Below are 12,512 nucleotides of genomic sequence, written 5' to 3'. Positions count from 1 at the left end.
CTGCCTTTAGCTCCCACTGCCCCCGGCTCTGTAGGAAAGCAAAGTCCCTTCTGGGATGCCAGTGCCTGCTTTATCCCTCCCTTGGATCCTGCAATGGATGAAATATCAAACCTGCGCTAAAGGCAAATGTCAACACTGCAAAAGCGACGTGTCACAGCTTCAGGTTGTCAGACCTAACGCTGTCAGACCGTAAGAGATGTCCCCGAAGCAGGACACGGCCGGGATGTGCCAGGCTGGGCCACCTGGCCAGGGACAGGACAGGCTCCTTCCCGAGGTTGCACCTGCCTGCAGAAACACAACCCCAGAGGCTGGTTTTCCTCTCCAACTCCCCAAAACCAGAAATACTTCATCCCTTCACCGTCCCACTGCCAGGATGCTCGCGGGGAGCAGAGCCACATCCCGACCGCCTTGCGGGGCTGTACCCCTGCAGCAGCCCCAATTTCGGGGGCAGCCTGGTGCCGCGCTGCCTTTTCTGGGGTGGGAGCTCGGGTGCTGCAGCTCCCGGTGATTGGGTGCTATTTTGCTCGGCGTGGCCGGCAGCTGTTGCTGTATATTACCCTGGCCAGTCCGCGCCAGCCCGCAGGCGAAGGCAAGGTGGCAGCGCTCAAGCCCGAGGTATGGTTTTGTGTCGATTTTCACCCTTTTAATCAAACTGGGGAGCAGTTCGTGGCACAGCACAGGGGAATGCGGTGCTGCAGCAGCAATTGGCACGCTGGGGGCCATGGGGCCTGTCCCGATGCGGCCGTGCGAGCGTGCACAGGGAAGGGAGGGCAGGCAAGGGGCTATTTCTGGCAGTTTCTTTGATGTGAGTCAGCAGTGGAGGCAGCCTCAGGCTCCCGCAACCTGGGCTGGTTCAGGAAAAGTCCCACAGACAGCAAAACAGAGCTGGTTTCCATTAGTGGCCAAGGCTACGTGCTTTTGTGACCATCCCTGCCGTGGGTGGCCAGCCCTTGCCTCGGTGCCCGTCCCTGCCATGCAGCCGTGCTGGGCAGTCGTGTGTGCTTGGTGCATCAGCTGTGGAGATGGCCCGACAGGGAAACACCCATGAAAGCTGCTCCCATGGGTGAGCAGCCCATCCCACCACCCCAGGGACTGCCTGGCTGTCACCTCACCATGGAGAAGCGAGGACAGCCAGGAGGGTGGGGAGGGACCCCCAAAAGCTGAGTCCTTGTGGTAGCTGCTCCACATCCCAGGGGAGATACGACCAGGTTGTCATTGCTGGGGTAGCTAAAATGAAAACCAAAGACTTGGTTTGGTTCCGTGTTGAATGCAAAGCTCCTTCAGGCCATTGTTCCCCAGCCAAAAGGTTTCCTTGTAGCTGTTTGTTTTGTTTCCAATGTCATGTTTTGGATTGTAGCCTGGGAATTGGTATTTTTTTCTCAGCATTCATTGTTCCACTGGGGAAAAATAAACTAAATCTGGTGCAGATGGGGCAGAAATTCCTCCTCCTGGTGAGGGCTTGTGCAGATGGGATGTGCAGATCCCAGATGAGCAGGTGCTAAGCTCACAGATGCTGGGAGAGCTGAGCCCACAGCCTTGGGATGGTGTTTTCAGGGTGTTCTTGTGCTCCTTGAGCTGTTTGTCCCCACGTGTGCTGTGGCAGGGAGGTCACTGTCCCCTCTCAGCTTCAGCTTGCCCAGGACATGCAGGAAGGTGACACCTGGGGCCTCAGCAGCCCCAAACCCCATCCACTGGGTACCGTTTTCACCCCACTCTTACACCACAGCCTCTCGAGCTGCTGCCATGATGCCAGTGGCTTCTGCCAACTTCTGAAACTGCAGGAGAGGCTGCGGCCATGCCGTGACCATGGGAAACACCGCATGGTTCTGGGGTGCCAAACCTGGGCTTGCTCCACTCCACAGCACCCCACACATCCCCCCCTCACCCCTAACAGGCTGCGCTCTGCTTGTCTCTGCCAGGTGCCGGTGAGCAGCAGCAGGGAGAGCAGGAGATTCCCATGTGAGTGTGCTGGTGAAGGTGGGTCTGCCACTGGGGCAGGGGATGCAGTGTCTGAGGTCCCTCTTGCATGAGCTGGTGACAGAGGCTGTGGGGATTTCAGTACTTAACCTCGCTGCAGGGCTGGGTTGGGCCCCAAGCATGCGTAGCTTCTACCTTGCAACCCAATGGGTTTGGACCCTTCCCTTCCAGGAAAGAGCTGGGATAGGGGCTCATGAGGGGTCCTGGGGATGGGTCCTGGGGGTGGAGAGGAAAGGAGGACAGCACAGACACAGCTTTGTTCTCCACTGCACTGGTGGAGGTGTGAAAGGAGCCCCTGACCCAGGGATGAGGAGCCTGGACCCTGTGCCCGGTTAGGGCTGGGGTGTGTGACCTGTGGCACTGTGTAAACCAACCCGCCTGACACAGGAGTGTGTCTCCCCACAGGGGCTCCAGTTTCGTGTTGGCAGAGCAGGGGACTGGTGGTGGCGGTGGGCAGGGGGCTGCATCCTGCCCTGGTGCCTGTGGTTTCAGCCATGCTCAGGTGCAGCCCTGGGTGAGGTTTTCAGGTCAGGGGGCAGAGGGCTGCCTCCCACCACAACATTCAGCCGGGAATAGGGTCTGGGGGGGGGCTCTGTGGGGTTCACCCCACGTCTGTCCCAGGGGGCCACAGCCTGGCTCGTTCAGCTGTTGCTGTCACTGAGCCGTGCCGGCGGGTAACTCTCACTCGTGGCATGAATCCAGCGCCGCTGACACAGGCCAGGAGGCAGCTGGGCCACCAAACCGTGCCCCAGAACCGAGCCCAGAGCCCCCTGCAATGTGCCCACAGCGGGGTCCCATCCTGGCAGCTCCCACGAGCGGGGACACCCAGGGCTGGGCTTGCTCAAAGGCAGCCCAACACAGGAGCCGCACCCGAGAGCCTGCCTGCAGCATGGGGCCAGCTAGTGGCTGCATCAATCTTAGCAGATTAAAAAAAAAAAAAAAAAAATCCCAACGTGCTTTCTGATACAAACACAGGCATCAGGGAGTAGCTCCTGGAAGAGCCGGTGACGAGCCTGGTCAGCGTCTGCAGCAGCAGCCGCCCAGCCCTGTTAAACACCAGGGCTCTGCCTGCCAGCTGCAAAACCACAGGGGACCAGGCTCCGTCTGCCCACCCTGGCATCCCCCCTGCATCCAGTGCCCCTTATCTGGGAGGGGGGGTGCAGCCGAGCCCCTGTCCCACCCGGCCATGCTGCGCCGCGATGCTCGCACACCCACGCTCCCTCCCCTCTGTGCAGGGCCTAGAGGAGGTGGGGACCCGGCCGGGTGTCCCTGAGCAGGATCCGGACACACCCGAGCCGAGCATGCCCGAGCCGGCAGCGCTCAGCGCGGACAAGAGAGCAGCGGAGAAGAAGCGTGTGGAGAAGGTGGGAGCAAAAGGCAGCACAGTGCCTGCAGGTAGGTGTGCATGGAAAAGCCTCATCTACCCCAAAACAGCCACCCTGTCCTGCACCCCTTGCACTGTCTGGCCACAGGGTGGTGATGGGACCAGATCTGCTTGCCAAAACCCCCAGGAACTGGTTGAGATGGGATGGGGTGGGGTGGGGTGGCACAGCATGGCATGGGGCTTCCCCTCCACCTGCCACATCCCACCCCTGCTCCCTGTCCTTCTGGGATCTGCGGCCAGGGGGGGATCAGCAGAACCAGGGCTCATCCCTGCTGGAGCCCTGGGGTGCTGCACACAGTCCAAACATCTCTGGCTGACACCTCAAGACCTTCTTCCCCCACATCCCTTCTACAGTATGACCTCCCCCAGTGCTGTCTGGGGCAGGGCAGGGCTGGGGTAGGAGGGGGTGCAGGGGGGGGCTATGGGCCCTTTTGTCCCAGCATGGAGCCCTTTGGTGCCTCCCTACCCCCCCAGTAACCCTGGTTCCCTTTGGGCTCCCCAGTCCCCAAGAGCCTCCCTGTGAAGACAAAGGTGGAGCCCCAAAGCCTGGACCCCGCGGAGGAGCCACTCATCTGGGAAGGGCTCACCCTCAACAAGTGCATCCTGGTGGCCTCCATCGTCGCCCTGCTCAGCGTCAGCTTCCAGGTGCTCCAAGGTGAGATGGGGACTGGTCCCAGGTACAGGGTCCCCCAGTGCCAGGGTGGCCAAAACCTACCTTCATCACCTCCATCCTTCTGCCCTCTCTTCCCTCCTCTCCTCCAGCACCGCCATGTTCCAGGGACGGTGTCAGCAGCAGCAGGCAGGAGCCTCCAGCACCTCCCATCCCTGGTGGGTTCAGAGCTGGGTGGGCACGGTGGGGTGGGTGCCGGGGGCCTCGCACACCAGCTCATCCCTCTCCATCCCCAGAGGTCACCATCACCAAGGAGGAGGCCCCAGAAGTGGAGGCTCCCCCGCCCATCCAGCCTGAAAGCAGCATGGAGGATGACAACAGCGATGATGACGGTGATGATGACAACAGCAACGAGGCTGACAGCAACCTGGTATGGGGCTGAGGCAGGGGCAACAGCATCCCAGGGTGGGATGCTCCTTCAGTGTGGAGGAGCACTTGTGGGAGGGCTGAGGAGGGGTCCCAGGCACAAGGGCTGGGCTGTGTGACACCTCCGTCCCCCAGGCTGAGCCCTGGATCTTCAAGAAGTGGTTTGGCCGCTCAGAGCCGAAGGATGAGGAGGAAGAGCCCGCAGAGGAACCTGAGGAGCCGCCAGCCAAGGTGGAGGTGAGGAAGGGACGGGAAAAGCCCCGAGCCCCGGAGAAGAAGGAGGAGAAGGCAAAGGACAGCCGCGCAGCCCCGGCAGAGAGGAGCGGCCGGCAGGATCCACGCCCCAAGGAGAGGACCCCTGAGGACAAGCCCATCAGAGCCCCCAGGGCGCCCAAGGAGCAGGAGCAGCAGCCACACAAGAAGCGGGGCCGGGAGGGGAAGGAGAGCCGGCGGGAGCGGGACGAGCCCCGGAGGGATGGAGGCAAGAGCCGCCCCGGCAGGGCCGAGCACCAGGAGAGCACCCGGCGAGACTGGCGGCAGCTGCGGGGCGAGCAGAGGAGCAAGAAGCCCTGGGAGCAGGCAGGGAAGGACGGCACAGCCAGGCCCCGGGAGGGCAGGCGGCGTGACTGAGGCTGGGACAAGAGGGGCTCGGCGGCGCTGCCTCGGGAGGGCCCAATCTTGCCACCACTCCCGGCAAGGGCTGTGGATGCATGGACTCTGTCTGCCGAGCCCCTGCGGCCACAGCCCTGCTGTGGCTGGAGAGGAGCCAGGGGCTGGTGCGGTCAGAGCACGGTTTGGGGACATCAGGGTCCTGCTGTGCCACCCGCCCATGCCACCTGGCCAAGCATGAGCCGTTGTGAGGACTTTGGGCCCCCTTGGGTGAGCTGCACAAAGGCAACCCGAAAGGGAGCAGGGAAACGAGCTCCTCTCCACCTGGGCTTCGTGCCTCGCTCCATCCCCAACAGACAGCGCTCCTGCAGCTCACCCATGCTCTGCGCTGCAACTGTGGGCACAGCGCAGCCCAGCGAACAGAGGGTGTCTCCAGACCACGTAGCTCTTGAATTCAGTTACTGGTTTTATTGAAAGCAAATCAAAGAGAGAAGTGTGTTCTGGGTTAAAGAAGCCAGGCTGCTGCCAGCCTTGAAGGGACAACAAGGAACAGAACCCGGCCCCACCGCCACCGCATGGAGACACGAAGCTTGCCCAGAGCAAAACCCCACTGGCAGCGCCATCGCTGGGGCTCCCCTTGAACCTGCCTTCCCAGAGCCGCTTTTAGGAACAAAGCACAAGTGCAATATCATGCAGCGCTGTAGCAACTACAGGAGACGTTCACAGCCCCAAAGCACAGTGGGTTTGAGTATTTGCTAAACCAACAGAGGTTAAAATAAACTATTTTCATTTTTAATAAGGTATTAAATTGAATGTTAAAAAAAAAAAAAAAGAGAGAGAGAAAAAAAAAATCACAGCCCTGGATATGCTTGTGTTTTTTCAAAAGGAAAGGGAGAAAAAACAGCACTGGGGCAGGGCCTCCCCGTCCCAGCTGTCAGGGGCTCACCCAGGTCCCCACTGGTGTCAGGAGGCACCCACCAGCCCCTGGTTGGTGCAGGGACACTGCAAACCAGAGCCATCCCCTGTGCTGGGGGCGAGCCCAAGCACTGCTTTTTGGGGGGCTCGGGCCCCACAGCAGCCCCCCAGTGCGTCCCACAGAGCACCGGGCTCAGCTGCAAGATGACCCAGCGGGGCCAGGCCCTGAGCGCTGCCACCAGCGGGGACATGCAGCAGGTGCTTGGGCAGCCGCCGGGAAGGGGACGTGCTGCCAATGGGCAGCTGTGGTTTGCACCCGCTAAGGGCAGGACATGTAATGGGATCGTCCCCACCCCAGAGCTTTCCCCTCCCTCTGCCATGCCCCAGGCAGCGGTGACAGCAGGGGCACAATGCCAGGGTCACCCAGCAGGGACTCCCACACCGTGGCTTTTGCCAAGTCTGGAGATGGGTCCCCGGGGAAAGGCAGAGCTGAAGCTGGTGGGAACAGGGCGGTTGCTGCTTATTTTACCCCTGAGAGCACAGGGAGGGATGCGGGTCAGTGGTGGGCATGGGCTGGCTCAGAACAGCCAGGGGAGGCTGCAGGGAGGCTGAGGGGCAGTAGCCACAGCAGCAGTGGATAAATAGATGTGGCCCCAACTAGAGCAGGCTTGCCCTGTCTGTGATGCCCTGCACGTCCCGTACCCAGCCCAAACCCCGCTGAGGGTCAGAACCAGACCGCAGCCTGAGCCTCTGGGCACCTCGGACATCCCCAGCCTCTGCAGATGGAGCAGGGAAGCACCAGGAGGCTGGCAGCCCTCCAGGGAGCAGCACGGCTGCAAACCCAGAACCAGAACAACGCTAGCAAGTGGGAAAAGACGTGCGGAGGAGTGCTCACGTCTCGGCGAGAAGCAAAGCTGCAGGGGCGCTCCAGGGCTATGGGCAGGAGCCTCTACCGACAGCCGCACTCCTCTGCCACCATGTTGGGGAACTTGCGCACCTCCAGCCCCTGGCTGGACACACTGATGATGAGCTGGTCCGAGTAGCGGACGGGCACGCAGCAGGGAGCGCGCTGCAGGGGCGAGCCCCGCTCCTGCATGCCCAGCAGCAGCACCGTGTGCGAGTAGTAGCTGGGGACACGTGTGGAGAGGGGCAGCTTGCAGGGACCCTCGCAGTTGTTGGCCGCGTACACGGTGGGCATGACGATGAACTTGCGGTCGTGCAGGTCGATGGTCAGCTCCTGCAGCCGGCAGTGGGCCTGGTGCCGGGCGCTGCGGTTTTGTCGCAGGACTTTCCTCCGCTCCTGCCAGTGCACCCGCACCGTCTGCAGCGCCTTCAGCAGCAGCAGCGCGTGCAGCTTCCCAGAGCCAGGCGGCCGCTCACCCGCGCTGCCCGTGCCTGGCCCTGGCGGGTAGTAGCAGAAGCTCAGGAGGTGCTGGAAAAGCCCCATGTTGGCTTGGAACGCCGGGATGTCCCTCAGCTCCTGGATCACTGCCTGCAGCTTGCCCAGCAGCAGCTGCAGCACGGTCCCCTCTGGCTGCCAGTCCCCGAAATGCTGCTCCAGCCCGGCGCTGCCCTCCTGGGGGAAAAGCAGCACCGAGGGCTCCTCCGACTGCACCAGCCGCTCCAGCGCTGCCGTCTCAGACAGGTTGAGCAGCTGGTGAGGGAGCGTCTCCATCATCTGGAAGTCCAGCCAGTGGTGGGAGCTGGGCTGGGTGGGCGGTTCACTGGAGGGGCTCAGCACCCGGCGGATGAAGCGGGTCAGCATGCCCAGGAACTGCCCGCTATCCCTGGGGGCCAGGGATGAGATGTTGGCCTGGCTGGGGGCAGTGGAGGGTAGCAGTTCCACGGTCTCATGCTGGGGTGGGCTGCAAAGAGAGCACAGAGAGGGTCACAGGGGCCCCTTGCACCCTTGGAGGTGATGGGCTGGGCCACAGCACCTCTGCCCCACCCAGGTGTGCCCCACATTTTCCCAGCCTTGATCCCCACGGGTGGGACAGAGGGGCTTTTCCCCTACCCCCCCCCCTCGCACCCCGTGTTTTTCTGTGGCTGTGATGAAAGGCACAGACCTGAGCTGTGGGTATGGAGCCACGTCCACCACTCCATCAGCGGAGAGGTAGGAGGAAGAGGCCAAAGCATCGTGCCCCCGCCAGGACTTCGCCAGCAGGAGCAGCACAGGTGTCATCCTGGTGAAGCATTTGTCGTCCGAGCCGAAGAGGAGCTGCTGGGTCTCCGTGGGGGGCAGCAGGGCACCTGTAGGTGGGGACAGTGCAGCAGCCAGGTCCCCAGTGCCCGGCCAGGGCACAGGGGCCATCAGCACCTCTGTCCCCTGCTGCCACAGTCCCCACCTCCATCACCGCGATGTCTGATGGCCAGGGTCACCTGGAAGCTGAGCTCCTCGCTGGTGTGGGTCACGGATGCTACCGAGGCTCCAAGGACCAGGTACTGGGTGTCCCTAGTGAGGCAGAGGCTCTGCAGGGAGGCAGAAGTCACAGGAGCCCCTGAGAACCTGGGGGAGGCATGACGGGGGGGCAGCACTAACACCAGACCCCGTTATGATCCCTGCTTTCTGGATGCCCAGGGCCAAGGTATGGACACTAAGGCAGCCCAGAGAGCAGCCAGGGGAGCAGCACTGGGTGGGCTCACCTCACACTGGAGGATTTGCTGGCCCTAAAACCAGCCAGGCTGGAGAGTGCTGGGAGGGGAGGGAGCCGTGCATGGGGGGCCGCTGTGCACCCCAAGGTGCCGTCCCTTTGTCCCCGCCAGCAGCTTGGGGACAGGGTAACAGCACCATCTTCAGGCACGGCTCGGCCCCGCCAGCCCCAGGGGAAGGGAAGGGAAGGGAAGGGAAGGGAAGGGAAGGGAAGGGAAGGGAAGGGAAGGGAAGGGAAGGGAAGGGAAGGGAAGGGAAGGGAAGGGAAGGGAAGGGAAGGGAAGGGAAGGGAAGGGAAGGGAAGGGAAGGGAAGGGAAGGGAAGGGAAGGGAAGGGAAGGGAAGGGAAGGGAAGGGAAGGGAAGGGAAGGGAAGGGAAGGGAAGGGAAGGGAAGGGAAGGGAAGGGAAGGGAAGGGAAGGGAAGGGAAGGGAAGGGAAGGGAAGGGAAGGGAAGGGAAGGGGTTGACAGATGGTGAGATGGGATGGAAAATGTGCTGGGAAGGAATGGGGAAAGCCCTGGGAGGGGATGGGGAAAGTGCAGGGAAGGGATGGGGAAGGCGCTGGGCCAGCAGAGCAAGACACCCCCTCTCCCACCTTCCCTGCTGGCACCAGGCCCCGCGGGGCTCGGCACGGCCACCCACCTGCTCCTGCGCCAGCCCTGTGCCCGTGGCCAGCAGCTCCTCGTGGCTCCCAGCGCCTCTCCCTGCTCGGCTGCCCAGGTAGAAGAGCAGCAGGGCAAACTGCAGCTCACCCAGTGACCGCCCCACCTCCGCCTGGAAAGCCAGCTTAAACCACAGCCTTGCCTGGGCTTCCCACTTCACTGCAAAGGAAAACAAAAAGGGGGTGAAACAACCTGTGGGCACGCAGTGCACTGGGCGGGGAGCGGGCGAGGAAGGGGCTTTGGGGCCGGGCACTGCTCCTGCAGGGCACTCAGAGCACCAGGAACAGGAGCTGGAGGGTGGAAGGATGCTGCAAATTGCTTGTGCTTTAGATGACTGAAAGCAGCAAGGCCCCCTTGCTGTGGACCCTCCGAGGACCACTCAGGTCTACTTGTCTGTCTCTTCTCTTTTCCCTGTCAGACAGAATTGGTACTGGGTCTGAATCCCAGTGATCAAGACAGAAAGAGAGGAACACTCCTATAACCAAAATGATCACGAGCAGTACAGAAGCCACCAATGCTGTGGCACTGGGGCATCAGTCACAAGCGAGGACTCATTGATGCATACAAGCTGTCATCTCCATGAAAGACACAGCTTCTTAAATAGAATATGGGAAGACATCCTATTTTACTGCTTAACTAATTTTAAGGCACATCCAGCCCTGCAAATTTAATTCTTCATTGGCATCTCTGACTTAGGCCCAGAAGTAGCATTTGCCTACCTGAGCACTGTCCCAGCCCGGGTTTGGCACTTACCTTCCTCCAGGCGCAGGACGAGGAACCGGTCCTGCCCCGGCTCCGCCAGGTGCTCCTGGATACGCTGCAGGGGCCGGAGCGCAGCACCCGTGTCCTCTGACGGGCACAGCCCAAAGGTTGTGAGGTCGCTCCGGTCCCAGCCAGTGCGCTGCCTCAGCCGCTTGATGAAGCCGCTTTCATAGTGGGTGAGAACACCCATGACTTCCAGGTGGCTCGGCGGGACCCCGTCCTGGTCCTGGTCCATCTTCATCCTGCACACCGGGCCCTCCAGCCCCCCCAGAGGCCAGGGGTGGAGGCTGGAGCCAGCCCAGCCGATGCCCCCATCCGCAGGCATCCCCTGCAGGCACCCTGCTGCTGGCTCTGTCTTGGAGAAGAGGCGAGTAGCAGCGGTCCTCTTCGATCTCACCAATGAGCTGGGTCCCGCTCTGGCCTGCACGCTTGCATTTTCTCTTTTTCTCTCTTCTGCTTCAAGTCCCAGCTCCTCCGAGAGGCTCAGCTCCGGTGTGCCAGCAGGGAAGACCCTTTCCCCTGGGCTCCCTTTTCTTGGCAGCGCTGCAGAGGGGAGCAACAGCGCCAGGCACGGCAAAAGTACCCCAAGAGCAGGCTTCATGTTCCTGCTTCAGCTATGCCAAACGCAGTCGTTTGAGCCGCTCAAACGCATCTCCCAAAACATTTGTGCGGAAGGGGAGGACGGCATCTCCCTTTTAAAAGCTGATGGCCTTGAGTTGACAATGCACAACACACCTCCCTTGAGAAACTCGGATACTGTCATGCTGGAAAGGAGGGAGGGATATTTCAAAGAAACTTTTCTGTTCTATTTTTGGGTTTGCATCCAGTATTGAAATTGTAAAAAAAAAAATAATAAATTAAAGCTGTTTCTCCTACTTGTAGGGATGCACGTCCTTGACTTCAGATGTTTTTTAAAGGAGGGTAGAAGTCTAGACTTGAATCTGCATGGGGACTGGCACATACTACTCCTGTTGGCAGTGAAACACCAGGAGGCAAGAATTGGCTAGACTTGGAGGAAGGGGATAAAGACAGATAATGGGAAGAAACTAAGTAAATGTATAGAAAGCTCCCTCTTTGCTGGAAAGCCTCCCCCTTGGCTGGTACCTCCTGTACCGTGGTGTAGGGGCCGCCTTGCAGAGGCTCTTAACACATCTGAGCACTGGGTTGCATCTCAAAGCTCCCAGGACGTGTGAGGGAGAATCTCACAGGGTGCAGCAGCAGCCCAGTGAATTTTAATACTGCAGGCTTTAATAGATCAGGTCTTGGAAAGTCTCATAATGCCTGTGTTATAAAGACTTCTGTTTGATACCAGTGCTCACTTGGAATTACTAATACCACCTAACACATTCCAAATAAACCTCCGCCCTCCCAGAGGTTATCTCCTCAGCCACAATGTACCTGCAAAACATTCCCAACACAGTCAGACCTTTCTCTGGGCTCTCAGGACTGCTGCAGTTTGAAGCTTGGGATATTGCTCCAGCACATCATTAGTGGGCTGACCCTGACTGACTGCACGCCCGAGCCAGACAGGGACAAAGGGCAACAGACCAAAGGCCTTGTGAGCACAGACCTCTCTTCTATGGGAGCAGAGACAAAGGACAGGAACCTGGCAGAGAGAAGGCTCACACAAGTCATCCCAGGCACTGGGCCAGCTCAGATTGAGAAAAAGTGCTCCCGGCGCTGCAATAAAGCAGGTGGAAGCTGGACACGCTCTGCCTGGCTCTCATGTCTGCCGGGCACACAGTAGGATCTGCATCCGGCCAGCAGAAGAGGCGAAGACCTGGCCTCCTTCCACCCATCAGGCACACAGCAGGTGCAGGACACGAGCTCAGCCTCCCCGGGCAGCCTGTGGAAAGAGACGGGCACCGACAGAGCCAACACAAGCCTGGTGCTCTCACCCTGCACCCGCCGAGGCCCTGCTATCACCCGCCTGCTGGAACGCCCGTCTGGGGAAGGGAATCCTGCAAAGGACAGAGAGGAGAAAGCTTAGAGCATTTTCTGTTTTTAATCTGAACCGAGTGATTGCTTGAAGGAAACATGTAGTATAAATAAAACCACAGAGGAAATAAAAGCTTGCCAAAATTAATCTGCTAGTGGGAGGACATGCACAATAAAAAAATATTTAATGACAGCAGGTGCTTCACAATGATACAAACAGCATTTAGTGAAATACAATAACAAACCTGGACTTAATGTAACTGCAGTTTTGGTAATTTCTTCCGACTAAACATTCCCAGAAATCCTTTACCATTGTCAAACACGAGAGCACCAATGCTTTGTTTGTGAACCCCCATTTGGCATAAACAGTCTAACAAGCAGGAGCTAGACAGCTGCACTTTGGGGAAGGATTGTCTTTTTTAAAATCACCAATGAAACCTTGTCTAGGGCTTCTCAAGGACCCCTGACAAGCAGTCCAAACCGATTTCCTTAGGAGACATATTCCTATGGTTCTAGCTGGCAACACCTGAGCTCCTGTACCGTGCTCCAGTGCCTGGAGGAGAAATGTTTCTGGATTCAG

The 12,512-nt window shown here is 59.8% G+C and overlaps 2 protein-coding genes across 3 annotated transcripts; one reads left to right on the top strand and one right to left on the bottom strand.

Annotated features, from left to right (window-relative positions):
• The first annotated feature begins 500 nt into the window (after nucleotides 1-500).
• On the top strand, nucleotides 501-5,838 carry JSRP1 (junctional sarcoplasmic reticulum protein 1). Of its 2 annotated transcripts, none has more exons than XM_072029235.1 (7): nucleotides 501-615; nucleotides 1,920-1,959; nucleotides 3,213-3,372; nucleotides 3,864-4,016; nucleotides 4,124-4,189; nucleotides 4,268-4,401; nucleotides 4,533-5,838. In XM_072029235.1, exons 3-7 carry the CDS (start codon nucleotides 3,279-3,281, stop codon nucleotides 5,025-5,027), a joined length of 942 nt encoding a protein of 313 aa, XP_071885336.1. In that variant the 5' UTR covers nucleotides 501-615; nucleotides 1,920-1,959; nucleotides 3,213-3,278; the 3' UTR covers nucleotides 5,028-5,838. The 2 variants fall into 2 exon arrangements, with proteins under 2 accessions (XP_071885336.1, XP_071885335.1); XM_072029234.1 differs by having other exon boundaries at nucleotides 516-615; nucleotides 1,920-1,977.
• On the bottom strand, nucleotides 5,455-10,604 carry AMH (anti-Mullerian hormone). The gene is given in 5 exon segments (NM_001310362.1): nucleotides 5,455-7,786; nucleotides 7,988-8,171; nucleotides 8,267-8,390; nucleotides 9,213-9,391; nucleotides 9,986-10,604. Coding segments are annotated over 5 exon segments (2,013 nt in total). The 5' UTR covers nucleotides 10,596-10,604; the 3' UTR covers nucleotides 5,455-6,870.
• Between the last annotated feature and the right edge of the window lie 1,908 nt (nucleotides 10,605-12,512).

The sequence above is a fragment of the Anas platyrhynchos genome, chromosome 29 (genome assembly GCF_047663525.1).
Source record: "Anas platyrhynchos isolate ZD024472 breed Pekin duck chromosome 29, IASCAAS_PekinDuck_T2T, whole genome shotgun sequence".
NCBI classification, from domain to species: Eukaryota; Metazoa; Chordata; class Aves; order Anseriformes; family Anatidae; genus Anas; species Anas platyrhynchos.
Note: the sequence above shows the minus strand (reverse complement) of the source record. Positions and strands in the feature narration are given on the sequence as shown.